Source organism: Phalacrocorax carbo, chromosome 8, assembly GCF_963921805.1.
Source record: "Phalacrocorax carbo chromosome 8, bPhaCar2.1, whole genome shotgun sequence".
NCBI lineage: Eukaryota > Metazoa > Chordata > Aves > Suliformes > Phalacrocoracidae > Phalacrocorax > Phalacrocorax carbo.
Window position 1 is genome coordinate 9377824 of NC_087520.1, and position 20002 is coordinate 9397825.

General features: G+C 44.1%; 2 protein-coding genes across 4 annotated transcripts; both read left to right on the top strand.

Moving 5' to 3' along the window:
• The first annotated feature begins 208 nt into the window (after positions 1–208).
• Positions 209–9104, top strand: THG1L (tRNA-histidine guanylyltransferase 1 like). 3 transcript variants are annotated; one of them, XM_064458562.1, is made up of 7 exons: positions 209–409; positions 1940–2116; positions 2590–2759; positions 3469–3557; positions 4205–4312; positions 5622–5769; positions 8909–9104. In XM_064458562.1, exons 1-7 carry the CDS (start codon positions 243–245, stop codon positions 8956–8958), a joined length of 909 nt encoding a protein of 302 aa, XP_064314632.1. In that variant the 5' UTR covers positions 209–242; the 3' UTR covers positions 8959–9104. The 3 variants fall into 3 exon arrangements, with proteins under 3 accessions (XP_064314632.1, XP_064314633.1, XP_064314635.1); XM_064458563.1 differs by lacking the exon at positions 8909–9104 and adding an exon at positions 7619–7659; XM_064458565.1 differs by lacking the exon at positions 8909–9104 and having other exon boundaries at positions 5622–6413.
• A 404-nt stretch (positions 9105–9508) lies between these two features.
• Positions 9509–19654, top strand: LSM11 (LSM11, U7 small nuclear RNA associated). Its single transcript, XM_064458561.1, has 4 exons — positions 9509–9949; positions 14405–14544; positions 15354–15437; positions 17532–19654. The coding sequence occupies exons 1-4, from the start codon at positions 9538–9540 to the stop codon at positions 17937–17939; spliced, it is 1044 nt and encodes a 347-aa protein (XP_064314631.1). The 5' UTR covers positions 9509–9537; the 3' UTR covers positions 17940–19654.
• Positions 19655–20002: the final 348 nt, after the last annotated feature.

The following is a 20002-nucleotide window of genomic DNA, read 5'->3' on the forward strand; positions in this document are numbered from 1 at the left end:
CGTTGCGCCAACGCTCGCCGCGCTCTCGCGCCGCCGCCGCCGGTCAATGGGCGCGCGCCGATCCCGCCTTCTGCCCCCGCCACGCGACGAGGTCGCCACGGAGACCGTCGCCTCTTTCGCCGCGCACCGCCCACCCGCCGCTGGGGGCCCGTTGAAACCATAGAGAGGTCCGCCTGTACACCTAGAAGGGCTCGCTGCCGTGCTCTCTGTGGGCGTCCGGGGTTTCCGCTTCCGCTCCGGCCATGCTGGGGTGCTGGCGGGCGGCCTCGGCCATCTCTGTCGGGAGTGGCCGCCGCCTCCTCTCCATGGCGAAAAGCAAGTTCGAGTACGTGCGGGACTTCGAGGCGGACGACACATGTCTGCCCAACTGCTGGATAGTGGTCCGGCTGGACGGCCGCAACTTCCACAGGTGAAGGCCTGGCGGGCAGCCAGTGGCCGGGGCGCTTGTAGCGATGCGGTCGCTATGGCGACGCCGGAGCGGGCGGGAGGATGGGGCTGGGGTCCGGGGGGCGCGGGGTTTTCCCTCGGCCGAAGGACGCCAGGGTGCGGGCTCTGAGCCGTGTGCCAAGGAGGGGAGTGGTGGCGGGGCCTCGGCTCCCCCTGCCCGGCCGGTGTGCGTTCTGCAGGCGAAGGGGTTACAGATTTCCTTTTCCCTGTGCTTTCCCGAAAAGCGGGTTCGTTCGACCGGGGCGCAAAACGCCAAACTCCACGCAGAGCGGAGGTATTTTATTCGATGGTGGTAACTCCATAAAGCTCGCACACCGCACCGAGAAACTACAAGGTGTTTATACATTTCAGTGTGTCAGTCACAGCTAATATTCACACCCCCCAGCTAATAACTGGTTAGTGCCTGTCTCATTCCAACTTACAGGTGCAGCTCCCTTTGCGCTCACCATGCATGCTCAGAGAGCCAGGGGCTTATTTGAGTAGGGGGTTTTCTGGCTTGTAGGCATGATTTTTAGTATTGTGGTGAGGATAGTTCACCTAAAGGGCTCTTTGTCTTAGTTCTTATCAACGTCCCAATTAGTTGTTCTCCTTGACTATACACTTTATCACCCTGTCCTTGGCGTCTTCTGAGGTATGATATCCCCTTTTATCAGTCTCTGCGCTCTCCTCTAAGGATATATATAGTCATAAAACAAATACTTCCCTGCCTCTCAGCTCCCTTCTCTGGCCGCCAAATTCTGTTTTGCCAAGCTTACGTGGTTCGTTGTTATGATGGCTTAGCAGAAAATTCTGCTTTCTTCGGGATGTCACCCACATCCCCATGAACCCTTCACTCAGCCTCTGCAGGGCATAGAGTTACTATGGGTGTATGTCTTCAAGGGCCACAGGCAGCTTCAGAACTGTACCTTGGGCACGGTGGTAGGGAAATGGTGTACCAGTGCCTTGGGTATGCTGGGGAGGCAACGGCAACTGGTATGCAGGGCTCTTTATTTGTGTTTGGAGTCAGTGTCTGTGTGGCATTCACCTTTCTTCAGGATAAATAGAGCATGGTTCTATTGCGTGGTAGATGATGTGTTCTTGCTGGGGATTTGATCCTGTTTGGGCAGGTGAGGTTCTGGTAAAGCCCTGAAGTCTTGACAGGTTCATTGGTGGTGATGTCCTTGTTGGACTGAGTATAAAATGCCCCCTAGGAGAAAGTGGGTTTACAGAAAGTAGTATTTGTCATCCTTTTCCGAGTAAAATACAGAACCCTGTCGTTTTGAAGGACTGGTTAGGGTAAGGTACTGATGGGAAGGAGAATGGGTTATCCAGAATGTGTATATATAAAAAGAGGGCTTTTGTTGTTATTTTTCATACCTGGAGGGAATTTGTGTCACTATTGACAGGATACTGAAAATCAATATTCATAGAAAGCAAATGTAAGAAAAAGGAATGGGTTAGCATTTTTAGTAGCTTTTTAAGGGATTCTTATTCAGCCATTTTTGCTTTGAAGGTTTTCTGAGCAGCATGAGTTCAAAAAACCAAATGATGACCGTGCTCTTCACCTGATGACCAAGTGTGCCCAGACAGTGATGCAAGAATTGGACGATATTGCTATTGCTTATGGACAGAGTGATGAATATAGTTTTGTTTTCAAAAAGAAGAGTAGATGGTTTAAAAGGAGAGCAAGGTAACCACTGCTTTGATACTGAAGTGAACTTGTTTGTAACATCTCTCTCTAAACCTGTTATTCTTCAGATTTGCCTTTTTCTACACGCAGAGGTTAGGAGTAGGGCTGTGTTTGGGTGTATACACTGCAGTTAGTTTGGGTTCTTCATGTGAACTCTTTGCATGTAATCTTTCAGGAAAATATATTTAGTCATACAGAGGGTTAAAGAAAGTTTTGATAAAACAAATATTAGAAACAAACATTGTTAGAACAAACATTCTTTTAACAAAATGTTTCCTTTTCCAAACTCTTTTACTTGATCTCGATAATTCCTGTTCTTCAGAAGAATCGATGCCATAGCTGATATGTTAGGCCATTATTTAAGAAGTGCTGCTATCTGCCAGAATTACTGCTGCTGATACCTCACATAATCACAAATATATAATAGTATTGACGTATTTATTTCTTTTTTCCTTTTGCTTTGTGTTTGCAAGTAAGTTCATGACTCATGTGGTCTCCCAGTTTGCCTCAAGTTACGTTTTCTATTGGAAGGATTACTTCAAGGACCAGCAACTTCTGTACCCACCAGGATTTGATGGACGAATTGTGTTGTATCCCAGCAACCAAAATTTAAAGGACTACCTCAGCTGGAGACAAGCAGATTGTAAGCATTTCTAGAAAACGGAGATTTGTGCAGTGGAGTTCTCTTCCCCTCTGAATAGAAATGCCTTTATTGCCGGTGTATTTGTACAGGTGTATCGGTGAAAGAACAGCAGGTAGGGTGGCAGTTTTAAATAAACAAGATTAGAATTGTTTTGGGCTTTGTATGGATGTAGAAATACTGGCTGGAATTCTGAGTCTTCAGGCTACAGCTATATTTGTTGCATGCTGGGAGTGAGTTCAGCCCAGGAAATATTAAAATTATTAATAGAATTCATTTATTATCTTTTATGTTCAGTGTTAGTTTAGCCAAGGTAATCCCCTTTAATGAAGGGATGTGAACGTTCAAATTCAAACCATGTAGCAAAACTGTAGCAATCAAAAGTGCTGTTTAACAGACCATTGGGTTTAATTTCTAGGTTTTCGTCAGTACCTAGTCCCTGTGGCTCAAACGAAGATAATTTCTGTTACACATAAACACCCTTCAGCCTCTGCTCTCCCTTTTCAGAGTTTTATAATGAATTCTATCTTCTTGTCATTCTTACGCTATGCAGTACCTTAAAAATGAATTGTATCTTCTCTAGCAACTGATATTATTAATTCCCCTTTATTCTTGGCTGTTTCTGCGATATGACTCTGGAAATAAAGTTGTCTTGCTGAGTAGTCACTCAGATTTGATAAATACTCTTTCTCTCTTTTCTCTTTTTCTGTAGGCCATGTTAATAATCTTTATAATACAGTGTTTTGGATGCTTGTACAGCGAAGTGGTTTGACACCAGTGCAAGCACAGGAGAGGCTCCAGGTAAGACTCTCTTGAGGTTTTTGTTTTTGTTTTTGTTTTTTTTTCTAGCTACAAAGAAGATATTAAGATTTGTTAAGCTGTGTCTTGCCTACCTGGCAGCCCTGGCTGGCTTGTCTATTCTTACTGTAATAATTTTGCGGGGATGTAGATTAAATAACTTCTTGAATTGTACAGATGTTAATATGATTAGCGAATAATATTTTTTTTTGTCTATAAATATTAGCAGGATTTTGATTTCTTAATCAGCAAGTTTAGAAATCTTAAAAATGTCATACAAACATCCAGTATCCATAAGCACGAAGCACAGTGGCAGGATTCAGCTGCTGTTGATCCCCAGTCCCTTCGGTAGTGTTTGTCTCATTGTGCAGACTGCAGGAGGTTATTTCTGTGTTCTCCTAGAGTCTGTTGACTTCCTTCTATTAATCTTGAAAGTGTAATAAAAACCATCTCTGTTTTAATATCCTCATGTGGCAGTTGGAAATATTTCCTCTGTTGGGAGAGGTAATTAAACCTTGTCATTTAAAGGTGAAAAACCTCTATAAATTTCAATCTTACTTCCAATATTCACCTGTCTTATACCCTGGAGATTGAGTTTGTTTGCTTGTTTGTTTTCTGTAAAAGTACTTTTTCTTTTCATTTCCTCTCAGGGAACTTTGGCTGGAGATAAGAACGAAATTTTATTTTCTGAATTCAACATCAACTACAACAATGAACCTTTGATGTATAGAAAAGGGACTGTCTTAATATGGCAGAAGGTAAAAAACTATATTACCACTTGCTTTGTGCTCATGTTTTAAATAGCTACGCTATGGCAGACAAGCTACACTGTAAGATCACCAGATGTATCCCAGATATATGTATGTGTATAAATATATTTTAAAACTAACCGTATTTGCTGTATAATGACGTGTAAGATGACTGTTTTGGAGGTGTTTTTGAAATACCTTTATCTCTGAGCATAGTATAAAAACTAGTCTCTGAAGTCTGGCTTGTATACAAATTATGACTGTTGAGATAGATGTTACCTGTTGATACACATTTTATGTAGAATTTCACAGGACTGATGTAATTGCTAGAGAAATTTTCCTTGTTTAATGAATCATACAGTTGGTTTCTTAGTGTTACCAGCTTTGAAAATTGAAGAAGTACTCGGCTTCCTGAAAAATTACATTTTAATGACTGCTGCCAGTTTGATACGGTAATTATGGGGGCCTGTGCCAGGCCCTTCACAGAATTAGATCCCGAGTGTTTCCACTGCAAAGGAGTGATGAACTTTCAGTAAGGTAGCTCAGCTCAGAGTATGCTTGGTCCTTTTCTACTTCCTGCAAAGGAGCATAGTGAGGAGTGGAGCTGTTAATGGGGGAATCCTTTTAATGGAAACTTGGAACTCTTCATTCTTGGATTACAGTGATGCAGAATTAGCTTAAGAAACTCCTGTCCTGTGTTTTGTGTGAGATGAGACCCCAGAAAATCATAAATGTTTATGGCCTTAGTGTCCTTCTGTAGTAGGAGATCTTAGTTAGAAATATGTATGTTTCGTGTGATCAGGACCTGATCAGTCTATGCTGAGAGTTCTCCGTAACTTGTTCAGCCTTTCAACTTCTATATGTAAAAAACTTCTTTCTTTTTCCTTTTTTTTTTTTATTTTGGCCAGTGACTTCTGTTACTTCATTTGAACTACTTAGAATCGAGAGAGGCTCCCACCTGGAAATATATTTTACTTGTTCCTTACATTCTTTTTTCTTGGTAATTGTAGGCATTTGCAAGGTTTCCCATTTGTTTTATCTAGCTCCAAATTAAGTGGTGTACTTCATTCAAGAATACTTGCAATTGGTTTTGTGAATTTGTGGGTAATTCAAGCCATGCGATGATGGCATGCTGTTTCAGCTGCTCATGTGTTAGTCTTTGAATTGAGAATAGACTCTCTTCCAAAAGATTCAGCGTTCAGATTCTGCGGTATGCTGTAGGGTTGATAGCTGCTTTTGTTGTAGCTTTGTTTCTTGTCCATTTGTGAATCCCCTGTGGAGTCTTACATGTCTGCTAATGCGTCAACTGTATTTTCAGATTAATGAAGTCATGACTAAGAAAATAAAACTGCCAAAGGAAATGGAAGAAAAGGAAGTTGAAGTGACACGGACTAAGACTAAAGTTGTTCCCCTGCACTGTGACATTATTGGGGACCAGTTCTGGGAGGAATATCCTGAGATTTTGGGTGAGGATAGTTGATATCTGTGATGAGTATAATTGTTAGCTCATGCCTTGCTCTGCTTGGGTTGTTGGCAAGTGAGGAGTATGAATGGTGGCTGGCAGAGTGTAACCTGTAACCCTCTTCAAAAACTACATTGGTTTTAGCACTGTTGTTGCCTGAAAAAAAGGCACTGGTATGTTGTCTGACGTACAAAGGTACGCCCATACGGAAGACCTAAAATCATATTCTGTTTTGAATGCGAAGAAATCATCATAAATTAAGACTGTTCCTTGTACATGCATATTTGTAGAAAAAAATGTATACAAATTTCAAGCATTTCTATAGCATTTAAACCATGAGGTATTTTATTGAACTGCCAAACTATAAAAAAAGTTTGTATATTTGAGCAGTCAAAAGCAGCGGAGAAGTAATTATTTTGATTTTTGTTTCAACTGAGGCAGACCGGAATACTTCAATTGGCACTTAGTGTTAAATTTCAAGGCTTAGTGACAAATTGTTCTACTCCCTAATGTGTCTGATTCTTACAGAAAGTAAATGGAGTAGCCCAGCAGTTTCCTATGAATGATTTTAAAAGCTTTTGTCCAATGTACAGGATTTTTATACTTCTTAAAAATAATAAAAAAAAAAATTCCCTGCTGTGTTTATTACTTGGTCTTTCTTATTCCTAGGACTTTTACTAGTAATTGGTGAAAGTTCCAAACAGTGAGATTAATAATAAAGATGCCATACAGGCTTCTGAATTCTGTTAGGACATGGGTAGACATTGTGCTTTCATGTTCCATGGCCTGGGAAGTCACCTGTCTCCTAGCGTGCAGTAGGGTGAAAGGTATCAACACGGGGGGAATGTTCCTGGTGCCTGCAAAGAGGGTGCCAACCAGAACTTGCATTGCTGCCCTCTGATTTTCCTGGGGACGACACAGACGCAGCAGTCCTGACAGTACATGTTAGTTAAAGGGAAGGGGGGACTGTGTGTTTCCTGGTCTATGCGCAGTTTTGTTCTAGTTTAACTATTATTAAGACCCTTTGTCAAAACAGTTAAAGGGACTTGTCCCAGTGCAACTGGAATTTGAGGGAAGTAACCTGTTTTTGTACAGAAGTACAACTATAATGATATAGTAAGTGTTTGTAAGGGTGGTGTTACTGCATTTAACCATTTCAAACCATTTTTCAATTCAAACATTTTTAAATTCAAATGAATTTAACCGTTTCAAAAACACGGTGCTAGAAGAGTAATCTGGCAAGCTATTCCTAAGGGAGAGATAGTCAGAAGTTGGGACTAGCCATAAAAATGGAAAGAAAGGCTCAAATGTGACTGAAGCAGGCCAATATTGAGTTAGGGTCCCCTGAATTCATGTAGCAGCCTGCTCTCTGTTTTCCTTTTCTTCCTGTAGGAAGAACTTACACATTTAAGGCAATGTGCATTTTGGTTTGTTTCTGGGGTTTTTTTCTTGCGTGTTTTGTTTTAAACCACTAAACAGGTACTGACATAAACTACTGCTTTGCAGTTCCTTCTCAAGATTAAACAGTATGAGGTTATGTGTTCATAATAGCACAGTGCTTCTCTTCCAGAGCTGTGTGCTGATGCTCAGCAGTTTAAGTACATGCAGTGAGAGTGCACATAATTTCCAGTTTGTAGAATGGGATGTGTAATTCCCAGGAAGAGGATATGAGGGATTGTGAGGTAATGACTCTGAATGAATCATTGTGCCAGTCATTTACCGCTAAAGAACTTCCTCTTTCTGTCTGGTTTTGGTTTTTTTTTTGTGATGTGGTTTGTTTTTTTTGTTTGTTTGGGTTTTTTTTTTTTTTTTTTTGTCTTGTAACACAAACATAATTTATTTGACTTTGGTAGGCCATGTGTTACTATCTGGTGCCTGACTTTGGATGATACATACAAAGCAACTGTTCCAGAGGTGGTAACATTTGGATTTTGCAGTCTGAGTAAAGATAAATAAAAATCTTGTTAACCATGATTCATGCTTGGAAAGTATTAGTTAGGGGTTTTATCATTTATAGTATGACTACCTGATACATAGATAGGTATATTGTAGAATTGTATAATTATAGAGTGGTTTGGGTTGGAAGGGACCTTTAGAGGCCATCTAGCCCAACCCCCCTGCAGTGAGCAGGGACAGCCTCAACTAGGTCAGGTTGCTCAGAGCCCCGTCCAGCCTGACCTTGGATGTTTCCAGGGATGGGGCACCTACCACCTCTCTGGGCAACCTGGGCGAGTGTCTCACCACCCTCATTGTAAAAAAACTTCTTCCTTATATCCAGTCTAAATCTACCCTTCCTTTAGTTTATAACCGTTACCCCTTGTCCTGTCACGACAGGCCTTGCTAAAGAGGTTACCCCCATCTTTCCTGTAGTCCCCCTTTAAGTACTGAAAGGCCACAATAAGGTCTCCCCGCAGCCTTCTCTTCTCTGGGCTGAACAACCCCAAATCTCTCAGCCTGTCCTTGTAGCAGAGGTGCTCCAGCCCTCGGATCATTTTTGTGGCCTCCTCTGGACTCGCTCCAACAGTTCCATGTCCCCCCTGGGCTGAGGGCTCCAGAGCTGGACACAGCACTGCAGGGGTGTCTCACCAGCTCAGAGTAGAGGGGCAGAATCCCCTCCTCGCCCTGCTGGCCACGCTGCTGGGGATGCAGCCCAGGGGACGGTTGGCTTTCAGAGCTGGGAGCGCACACTGTTGGCTCATGTCCAGCTTTTCATCTACCAGTACCCCCAAGTCCTTCTCCACAGGGCTGCTCTCAGTCCCTCCACCCCCCAGCCAGTATCAATACTGGCGGTTGCCCAAATGTATGTACATTGTTTGTGCATGTAAGACATGGGTCTGTGTTAGGTCTTGTCCTCAGAATGTTTTCTAATTAACTCCTCCTTACAATAATCTGTAATAAGTAAACATACCTGTTTACATATGGATGCAGGCTTTGGAAGCAAGACATGGATTGTCTGCCTAGCCATGGCCTTTAATTGGTATTAATATAAATGCTACAGAAGGAAACTCCCTGTGGTATTCTCATGCATAAAGTCATATGACTTTGTAGCTGTAAGGGGAAAATAAATCTTCCCAAGCTTCAAGAAGTAGACTGGTATTAGTGGCACACAAGGCTTGACCTATGCGCTATGCCTGTGCTTACAGGTATTGTGGTAGCTGCAGAAGCCCCATACTGTGACCCGGTGAAGAAATAGGTGTTTCCTCTGGAGCTGGTCCGCAACCTCTGGCTGATGTTGTATTTCCGTAACAGGAAGCATTAAGCATACGGGAACCGGTTATGAAAGGTTAATGGTGGGTGGTGGAACCCGTTACAGTAAAACCGCTCTGCGGTGCAAATGCACATTCCCTTGCTTTTCTTCGGAGAAATGTTTCTGCACCGTATACCCCTTTTACGGATTGAAACGCACATTACGCTGCAGCCGCCCTCCGCCCAGGTGCGACTCCGTTGCCTGGTGCCCGGGGCGAGGTCCCTGCTCGGGGGAGCTCCCCAGCCGGCCTGGGGGGCTCGGGGGCGGCCCGCAGGGGGAGGCCGCAACGCACAGACAGCGGTGGAGCCGCTGCAGGGAACCGAACCGAGGAGGAACCGCCGTGACACCGCAGCGTCCGCCGGTGCCGCCGCCCGGGCGGGGGCAGCTCCGCCCTCCGGGGCCGGTCCCGGGCGGTGCTCGGCGGTGTCCCCTCCCCGCGCCGGGCCCGGCTCAGCTTGTGCGTGGGGCGGGCGGGCAGCAGCGGCCCCTCGCGGCGGGCCGGCCCGCGCCGCGCCGCTGCCCGCCATGGAGGAGGAGGAGGGCGCTGCGGGAGGCGGCGAGCAGCGGCGCCGCCGGCCCGGGGCCGATCGCTCCCCCAGCCCCAGCCGCCTGGACGTGAGCTCCAGCCGCTTCGACCCGCTGCTGGCGCTGTACTCGGCCAGCACGCCGCTGCCCTTCCCCGCCGCACCCTGCTTCAACAACCTCGCCGAGTACGAGAGCTTCCAGCGCGGCCTGCTCCGCCCGCGGGGCCGCCGCTCCGCTCCCGCCCGCCGCGGCCCGCCCGCCGCCCGCCGCGGCCCCGCCGCCGCCGACCCCGAGCGCATCCAGCGCCTCCGCAGCCTCATGGTCAATGCGGGCCCCGAGCAGGAGGCGGCCGAGGGCGGCGCGGCGGCCCGGCGACGGCGGCCGCCGCGGAACGTCCTCACCAGGATGCCCCGTAAGGGCGGGCGGCGTGAGGCGGCTGAGGGGGGATGGCGGGGGGGTCGGGGGTGCTGGGGTGGAAAGGGGGAGCGGGGTGCGGGCTGAGGGTGCGGGGGGATGGCGAAGGGTGGGGGATGAGTGGGGCCGAGGGGTGCGGGCGAAGGTGGGAGCTGGGATGGAGTTTGGGAGGTTGAAGAGAGGGGCGGCTGAAGGAAGCGGGTGGGTGGGTCAGGAGGGGGAAATGATGCTTTTATTGATATCCAGAAGAAAATGGAATTTTTTGCTAAGCCATCATAACAACGAACTCTGTGAGCTTGGCAAAACAGAATTTGGCGGCCAGAGAAGGGAGCTGAGAGGCAGGGAAGTATTTGTTTTATGACTATATATATCCTTAGAGGAGAGCGCAGAGACTGATAAAAGGGGATATCATACCTCAGAAGACGCCAAGGACAGGGTGATAAAGTGTATAGTCAAGGAGAACAACTAATTGGGACGTTGATAAGAACTAAGACAAAGAGCCCTTTAGGTGAACTATCCTCAGCACAATACTAAAAATCATGCCTACAAGCCAGAAAACCCCCTACTCAAATAAGCCCCTGGCTCTCTGAGCATGCATGGTGAGCGCAAAGGGAGCTGTACCTGTAAGTTGGAATGAGACAGGCACTAACCAGTTATTAGCTGGGGGGTGTGAATATTAGCTGTGACTGACACATTGAAATGTATAAACACCTTGTAGTTTCCCGGTGCGGAGTTATCACCATCGAATAAAATACCTCCGCTCTGCGTGGAGTTGGGTCTTTTGCGCCCCGGTCAAACGAACCCGCTTTTTGGGAAAACAGCTAGTGGGGGAAATGCTGGGAAACTTGTGTGCAGAAATGAGGAAGGGTGCGTTTCACAGAACGGATCACTCGGAGGTGGCACTCATTGTGTTACAGTGACGTCCTCTGCTGTTACTTGGTTAATTATGTTCATCCTCTTGATTTTAAGGAAGAAAGGATGCAAAAGCGCTGTGCTTTCAAAAGTACTCTTTTTAAACCACGAATCAGGTTTGAGCCTGTGCAGCTCATACTTAAATTATAACCACAGCGTGAGTCTGTAACACACTGCTGTACCTTGGTTACTAACTGTACGTCCTGGGGCATAAATACAGCACTGGCGTTTCTAGTGACATGATGACAGAACAGTGGATTGAGGTGGGAGGCAGCTGTGATATTGCTAAATTCATAATCTGTCATGATGATGCAAGTTTCTTGTCTAAATTTATGCACGCGGTCAGGGTGGTAGCCCTTTAAAGGGCTGTTAAGGGTAAATGAGTATTAAAGGATGCAACTTGTGCACCTACACCAAGAGCCAAATGGCAATGCTATCAAATGTGGTGTAACTTTAGTGTTCTTCATTAAAAATACGGGGAGTTTATTGGAATTAAAGTATGTCTTCTAAGCACTAGCATCACCTTACTGTCCTTTTTATGAAAAGGTGAATCCCAAAGTGTTCAATTCTTAGTGCCCAAAGCAGAACTTTTTTCTTGCTGAGACACCAAAACATAATATATTCATTTCCATAGGTGCTGCGTGATCCTAAATATCATGTCAGCTTAGTGGTCTGCGCAAATGCAGAGGTTCAGTTGGTATAGGCTTTCCAAAAGAATTAACCTTAAATACTTATTTAGGATCTTAATAGAAGGAATCTGTGTTTGGATTACTGTGATGGAAGTTGAAAAAACCTCTGTAAAAATTAACTTTACTGGTGGTCTAGCAAATAAATTATGTGCTTCCATTAAAAGCACATACTTAATATCCATACATCTAAGGCTAGGCAGTGTAGACCGTTGAAGAAGACTGTCAACTGACACAGTCTGGAGAGTTTTAAGAATAATTTATAGCCAAAATTGTGTCCTTTCCCTATAAGCAGGGGGCCTGTCTGCACAGCAGGTGGGCCAGCTTTTGAAGCTTGGATTCTAGGGCAGTAGCTGCCTCTGAAAGTAAGCGTGATACGTGGTTTACTGCACCCACAGTCATGATGCTGCGCTCCCAGGTAGCTGTGACAAGGTATGACGTGTTCCTTAAATTCAACATGTCAGAAATGTAAAATGCAGCCAAGATTTTGCTTGCGATGAGGGGTGATTTCAGTAGCCATAAAAGTAAGAAGGAAGCTACTTTAGCGCTGGTTTTGAATCAGTTCAGGAGAAGCTATTTCTAATTACTTTGCATTTACCAGAGGGCAGAGAACTCATGTGCAAGCGGTTACCGCAGAGTTGTTAGGAAGGCATTTGATAGCATTCCAAGTTATTTCAGCTGTTCTGACTTGCGTTGGTATTTTTTTAAAAAATCTTTCCTCTTAATAAAGTCTACCCTGAGAGCAGGGACCTGAACTTAACCAGAGTTTGGATCTTTATTTTCTCCTTCCTGGGGTACTTGTGCTCTGGCTTACAGTAGTTTTCTAGTAATCTTTAGAATCCTGGTGTTAAGCACGTGCTTATTTTATCTGAATAAGGATTGGATTTTGAGTACAAAACTGACTAGTTAACTCTCTTCCCTATGGGTTGAAAAATTATTAATACAAATATTTAACAGCATCAAAAGCCACAGGCAAGTCTAGCTGCATGCAGAGCCTGGTCATTGCAGGCGTTGTTGCTTGCAGAAGAGGTATGTTGCAAAAATAAATTCCTTGCATTGCTGGTTTTATTTTTTCGAAGAAGAGGATATCAAATTCTTGAAAGGTTTCTGGATGATGTGTTCTGCCCTTTAGATCAGGTGAAGCCAGAGTTTTGTCCTGGAGAAGCTGGAACCTTATGCAGCAAAGAAAAGTAAGAAGAGCATGTATTGCCTAGATTTGGTAGAGCTGTAGAGTAGTGTTTCCTGCCAGGCCTAATGGGGTGCCAACAAGCAAAGTCATAGTTGGAAATAAAGATTGTACTTGGATTTTTATAAGAAGTTGTAGATAAAGTTCCTATGAAAAAAGGAACATATGAAACTAAAATCTAAATCTAAAATGATCCTGCAGATTCTTAGCATTGGTTAGAAAAAATACTGTTACCTGATTAAAAGCATGAATCTCATGTAGTGATGGTGTCATCTGTGGTTCCCGTGATGGCCCTGTGAATTCAGAACATAAGTTTGCTGTCAGTTAGGCTGAAGGAAGCCCAGAGACCCATGAAAAGACCCCCGTAAACAAAGCTGGGAGGTACTGAGACAGCTTATGCACTGTGTGAAAGCAATTTTCTCCAGCTAGATAGCTGGGGAGGGCTGGCAAGAAGACAATGGATCTCAAAAAATACAAGTGATTAGGTTAATTCAGAGGAAACTGCTTTAGATTTCCCTGCTGTGCCAAAGAATTACCATGCAGCCAAATACTGCACGTCAGCTGTCATACGGTAATATTTTACACTTACAGGATGCATTTTCTTGTGTGTAAATCAAACCTTGAATACATAGTCCCTAAAGCATAAGGCGAGAGGTCATCTCTGACTCAGATGTTTTTATTAATACAAATAACTGTGTGATATTTTAGACCAATACTTCTCCCTAGCTCTCAGTAGGAGTTGCACAGCAATCCCGTGGCTATGTTTGCACAAGCAGACAGGTAGCTGTAATTTATCACTGCAATGGCTTCACCGTGGCGTGGGTGGAAGTTGTAAAGTAAATAATACCTACCCCTCTAGATAATTTGCACTTGCAAAAATTTCTAGTGTGCAGATAAGGCTTGTGATTGCCAGGTAAGTTGTATGTTTTACTGAATTCCTTCGGTTTTGCCCCGACTAAAAGCATTATTGTTCTGCAGTCTGGCGTGGTTTCATTGGTGGCTGCTGCTTGTAGTAATTTTATTTCTTTGCCAAAGACTTGTACATCGTTGAAGGATAAAGACTTGTACATCTTTGAAGGATGTTCAGCTGGCTGCTGAAAGTTTTAACTGAAACAATACATTTTCATCAACTTAAATTGATCCATTTTAGTTAGTTGAAGAACTTTGAGTCGTCTATTGGTGACTTCAGAAATCTTGCAAAGAAAAGGAACACATCTGATACAATAATAACAGATTGTAACTAATCTGAGGTAGCCTTAAGTAGGCCTTTGTGTTTTCTGCAAAACTCTCTCTGCTTCCATGAGCTCTGTGTTCCCTCTAAACCACTTTTATTTAAGATAAGCATTACTTAGTATGTTTTTGAAATGTAGCAAAATGATTTTCAGCTAAGGCTGATTTGGCTATGGGTTATGTCAAGCGAAACCTTCTTATTTTCTGAAGTCATTGCTGTCCCCACTGAAAGGAGAGTTTTGGTGGTCTAGTAATTCCAGCTGCAGTGTGTTGCAGTGCTCTGGGGCTTCTCATTTCTTTTGCTGTGAAGACAAGTGTTGTGCCAAGATGTGCCGTTCTTCTACCTAGAGTAGATTTCTACATATTTTTAATACACCTGTATCTATCTATATATATCTGAATTTTGTTGAAGACCAGTGATGTTCTCTTTCTGTTTCAGTCCATGAAGGCAGCCCACTTGGGGAGCTTCATCGCTGTGTCCGAGATGGTGTAAAAATCAATGTCCATATCCGCACTTTCAAAGGGCTTCGTGGAGTCTGCACAGGGTTTTTGGTTGCATTTGACAAGTTCTGGAATATGGTAATTATTGTTCCAGCCCTCAGTTTATAACTGCTCTATTGAAAACTTGAAATTTGCAACAGGTTTAAGCAAACTACATTTTGAGAAGATTAATATGGTATTGCGGTTCATAAAGCTAATTTGCTCTGGCACTGAGTGCTGGGTTTCAGGGTTGAGTGGTGCTTGGTGATGGATTGGTACATCTGAGAGGTGCCCAGCCGTCTTAGAGAGGTTTCAGGTGAGAGAGCAGCTTTGAAGCGCTCCCAACATCTTCAAACGTTTCGCATAAGAACCCAGGAAGGTGCAATATGAGGAATATCAGACGTTTTCAGAGCTTTCTCTGCAAAATCCAATCTTCTTATAGTGGTAGCCACTTCTCTGTTTTCTTTCACTAACACATCACTGCGATGTCAGTGGCAAAAGCTTTTCCCTGTGTTCTACCTCATGCAGATCTTAGACAGCGGATGGAAAAGCAGCTATTAAATATTTGTGAGCCTGGGGCTGTGAAAAGTTTGGAAATAGGTGGCGGGAGGGAAAGGATTTTGCAGGCAAGGCTCAGAAAGATTTTGCAGGCAAGGCTCAGAAAGATTTTGCAGGCAAGGCTCAGAAAGATTTTGCAAATAATACAGAGGAGATGCTAGGCTTTGCCATTGCTTTTATACCTCAGTACAACTTAGATGATTAAGAAGCCAGCTCCAAAGCACAGCTTGTCCCTAGGATGGTTTTTCTCTCAGAGCGTAATTTCATAATGCTCTGACACAAACCTGGTCCAAAGCTTCTTCATGTTTGCTTCTAATTTTGACCTTTCTGTTTCTTTTACCTTCTTCTAGGCCCTGACAGACGTAGATGAGACGTACAGGAAACCAATAATGGGCAAAGCTTTCTATGCAGAACCTCAGCTCACACTAACTCGGGTAGGTAACCATCTGCAGTTTTCTTTTTTTTCAGTATCTCCTTTTTTTTCAAAGTAGTAAAAGGGGAGCATTGACTGGAAAACTATATTTACATTTGAAGTCTTTTACCTCCTTTTATTACAGATTACTCTAAAGTGACTTGAACAGGGCAGGGGGGAACCAGTTTTCTGACCTTTTTTGAAAGTTGTCATGGTTTCACCCCAGCCGGCAACTCAGCCCAACCCAGCCACTCGCTTCTTCCCACCCGGTAGGATGGGGGAGAGAATTGGAAGGATAGAAGTGAGAAAGCTCCTGGGTTGAGATAGAGACAGTTTAACAGGTAAAGCAAAAGCTGTGCACACAAGCAAAGCAAAACAAGGAATTCATTCACTGCTTCCCATTGGCAGGCAGGTGTTCAGCCATCCCAAGGAAAGCAGGGCTCCATCACGCATAATGCTTGGGAAGACAAACACCATCGCTCTGGATGTCGCCCCCTTCCTCCTTCCCCCAGCTTTATATGCTGAGCATGATGCCATATGGTGTGGGACATCCCTTGGGCCAGCTGGGGTCAGCTGTCCTGGCTGTGCCCCCTCCCAGCTCCTTGTGCCCCCCCAGCCCACTCACTGGTGGAGTGGGGCGAGACCAGAAAAGGCCTTGACTCTGTGTAAGCCCTGCTCAGCAGGAACTAAAACATCGCTGTGTTATCAGCACTGTTTCCAGCACAAATCCAAAACATAGCCCCAGGCTAGCTACTGCAAAGAAAATTAACCCTACCCCAGCCAAAAGCAGCACAAAAGTACTTTGGCCATAGTTCAGTGTTAGAGAAGTTCCACTTGAGAGTTCCTAATGTCAAATCACAGTTGCTGCTACTGCTTTGTGCAATATGCTGACCTTTTATAAGCTCACTATGTGGTTTTTGATTTATTTGTTCTCTGCATTTATTGCACCCATGACTGATTGGGTCCACATTTGTCCTGCCAGATGATTTGGCAGTGCACAACTCTGATACTAATGTTCATGGAGCAACAGTCTCTTGCCTCCAGCCAAGGAAATGGTGCGTCTGTTTGGTCAATTCTAGTCTAGGTACCGTGAAGCCCAAGATTCTGCATGTTGCTCCAAAGCAAGACACTCTCTAGGACCCAGCTGCAAGAAAGATGTTTGTGAAGTTGAGAACTGAAGAGATGATAGATGAACTTCTGAACAATGAAGGAAAAAAAAAAAAAATGACAACAGGGCCGGCCCTGTTGAATGGCATAGCTCTGGGCCTTTTGAACATCAGGGAAGCATCACAAACATTTTTAAACAGTTTCACTGTGTGGAATTTGCTTTTGAATTTCTGCCATTTAAATCTGTTTTCTGATAGATCCCACCCTTCCTTTCTTACAGATTAGTTTAAAATAATCAAGTTGTCATTGTTCCTTTAGCCCACTCTCGCAGGGACTGGCTTGCCATCCTGTTGCTGGGAAGAGAGAGGCTAACTGAGAATGCTTTTCATTTGTCAGTATTTCATAAAAGCTTGCCTGCTGCCAGAGTAAAAGCAGTTTCTTTTTCAGTTTCAGCACCATGTATTTCTTAGATTAATGAGTCCATATAGTGCTTTGGTTCTGTTGTTCTAGCTTTTATTATTCTTCTGTTGGTTGTGGTTTGCTCACCTCCCAGAACACCGGCATGGCCTCTTTTAGGTTTTTTTGGGGAACACAAAAGGTCCATCATTTCTTCAGTATACACCTTTGCTGATTGAGGCCCCTTACAAGGATGGAAATCTCTCTAATACTATCTGACAACATTACAAGAGTTGGGGAAAGTGAGCTAATGGAGAAACTTGGTAGCTTTCTGTTGTTCCTGACCACAGTTAAATGCTACTGCACATCAGTATTGCTCCCCAAATTAAAGCCCTTGGTGCTAACACAAAGACACTCACACGCATACAAGGGACCCATTCACCTTCTGTCACAGCTTGACTTTGGCAAGAAAATGTAGTATTTATTGCTGGTAAAGATTCTTCACTAATTGTGTATTGTGAGCTCTGATTTAGGAAATACCACGTAGAAAGGCCAAACAAGCGGCCTCTCTTGGTTTTTGAATGTGGTCATATACACAAGTGTTCTTTTACAGCTGTTTGACAGACTCAAACTGCAGGAGTCCTCAGCAAAGAAAGGAGCTGACTCAAAGACTCTCTCAGAGGAGCTAGCCCTGACAAATGACTCTCAGACGCTTGGATGTTTGAAAGTTGGATCAGGACGAGGGAGAGCAGAAGATGAGCGCGAGAAACAGAAACACTTGGGCAGAGCTGGAGAAAAGAAGGTGTCAGGTGATGGATTGCATCTGGCTGCCAGAGGTCAAGCTGATGTGGGTAGCAGGACTGCCCACACGGAGGGTGCCAGCGCTGGTGGTACTCGTGCAAGAAGCCAGTCACGGAGAAAAAGGCGGCCCAAAGTGGATTATCAACAGGTGTTCACACGTCACATAAACCAGATTTTTATTCGAGGAGAGAATGTCTTGCTTGTCCATTTAGCACATTGACTTGGCTGAGCCTTCGTCAGTGTATTTATTTGATAGCATGAATTGCGGCTGCAGCTCTCATTGCTATTTAGTGTTCTTATTAGTATGATGGTACTGTGACTGGTTTCCCATTGCCATAACAAGGTAGGGGAAAAAATTCCAACTGGAGCATGCTGAGCTTGATGCCAAAGCAGTCCCCTTAGATCTCTGTTGCGGGTCTCAGGATGAGGTCAGCAACGCAGTTGTTTCTGTGAGATGAGGGAGGTAAGCACACATCCCACTGCTCCTTAAAAAGAAGCCAAATGGAGAGGGTTGGAAGAGAATTTTGGTGTACTCGGTTCTAGGAGCTAATTGTGGCACACATTTAAGGAGCTTAAGATTAGATCTCCGCCTGAAATAAATCACAAATGCTATTTTGCATGTTCTGGGTAATCTCAAGAGGAGATTGCTGATGAAACAAATAGTTTGTCTGCTGTTGTTACATGGATGTTTTCTAGCCATCATTCTGATGGTAATTTTGAGATAATCTATAAAAAGGTGGAGTGACATACTACTGATGGCTATTAGCCTCTTCTTCATAGTTAGCTCTGTAACGCCCTGTGTGATAGAAAACCTCTTAATTGAAAACTGCCCTTTTTCTGTGAATGATGGCCGAACTTGAATTTGTTTTCAATGTCGAAGCTTAGGCTTCTATTTGTAATGCTGTGTTTAGGCCCTGTGTCACCAGCAAGCAGCTAATGTAGCTGATCCAGGGACCTCCATATTTGGAGTTTATCTGTGAATGTTATGGATGCAGATGGAAAATTGTACTTTTACACGTCACCCATTTGCTACTTAATGTAATAGTGAAGTTTGCAAAGATGGAGTTTTTTTCTTCCTAGATATAAGTGTTTGTTCCGAGCACAGTAGTACTGTATCAAAGCGCCTTTCAAGTTCCCTCCATTGAAACTAGAGGTGCTGTGTCTCCAGCAGTTCTCACAGAGCAGAAGTCTTCATGGGTCTTCCCTATCCATGTGAATGATGCATCATCTAATTATTCCAGTTTAACTGAGTTTTGGAGGTGTGACTAAAAATGTTTGGAAGTATAAAAGTCAAACTCAGCTTATCAGTGTTTTTATTTTAGCAAGGTTCTTAAGCTATTGTAGACGAGGCCAGGCTTCTGCAGATATAAACTGTTTTCCAAGAGCTACATGCAGAATTTTGAGGGTAAATGAAGCTTGTTATATTATCTGGTCTGTTCCCCTAACTGTCAAAGGACATCAGATTTCACATTTACTCCTGCATTCATCTCAGCTACCTTATACTTTGCAGCAGCTCTGTGTGTTTAGAATGAAGTTGAGAAATTGCCAGGATAATGGTTAGATCTGACAATAGGCAGAACAACTTTTTAGTGCTTTATAGCAGGTCTTGTATTGCATATAGAGGTCATAATTCCTCCAGCTGAGTGACTGTACTCTCAATGCCATATATTTCTGTTGCTGTAAATGCAGCATACTGCTTGCTTGTTGTTGGGGTTTGTCTGGTGCTTGGGTGAATTACAGAAATCATTTAGCAGGAGTTCCTGGAAACACAAAGCAGCTGTGTGCCTCTGGGGGAGCCTGAAACTTTTATGTCAACAATTCAGATGACATGGGGCTTGGATGGCAGATCAGCTCAGCCACTGAGCTGCAAACCCAAGTTCAGCCTGGGACAGAAGTGCCTCAGAGTTTGATGCAAATCAGTTTCATCAAGAGTGGGGGGAAAAAAAAAAGAAAACAAAAGAAGAAGAAAAAAGATAATATCTACAAATACCTACAGTTCTTTATTATATGGAGCTTTACTGCTGTAATCCCTACTACGAACTGAGACCTGGCACTGAAAAGGTTCTTGTCTTGGAGGTTCTTGTTTCCTCTCCTTTTGTGCTGTTCTTGTTTGTGTTCATGTGGTCTGCAGTTCCCTGTTTTTTTTCCCCTTTTCCTGTCAGTTCTTTGTCTCCTTGGGACGTTCTGAACTCTGGTTTAGGAAGATTGTTCTTGTATTCACCCCTAGTTGTCCTGGCTTTCTGAACCTTTCCTCGTTGGCTTTCTATGTTGTTAAGTGACCAG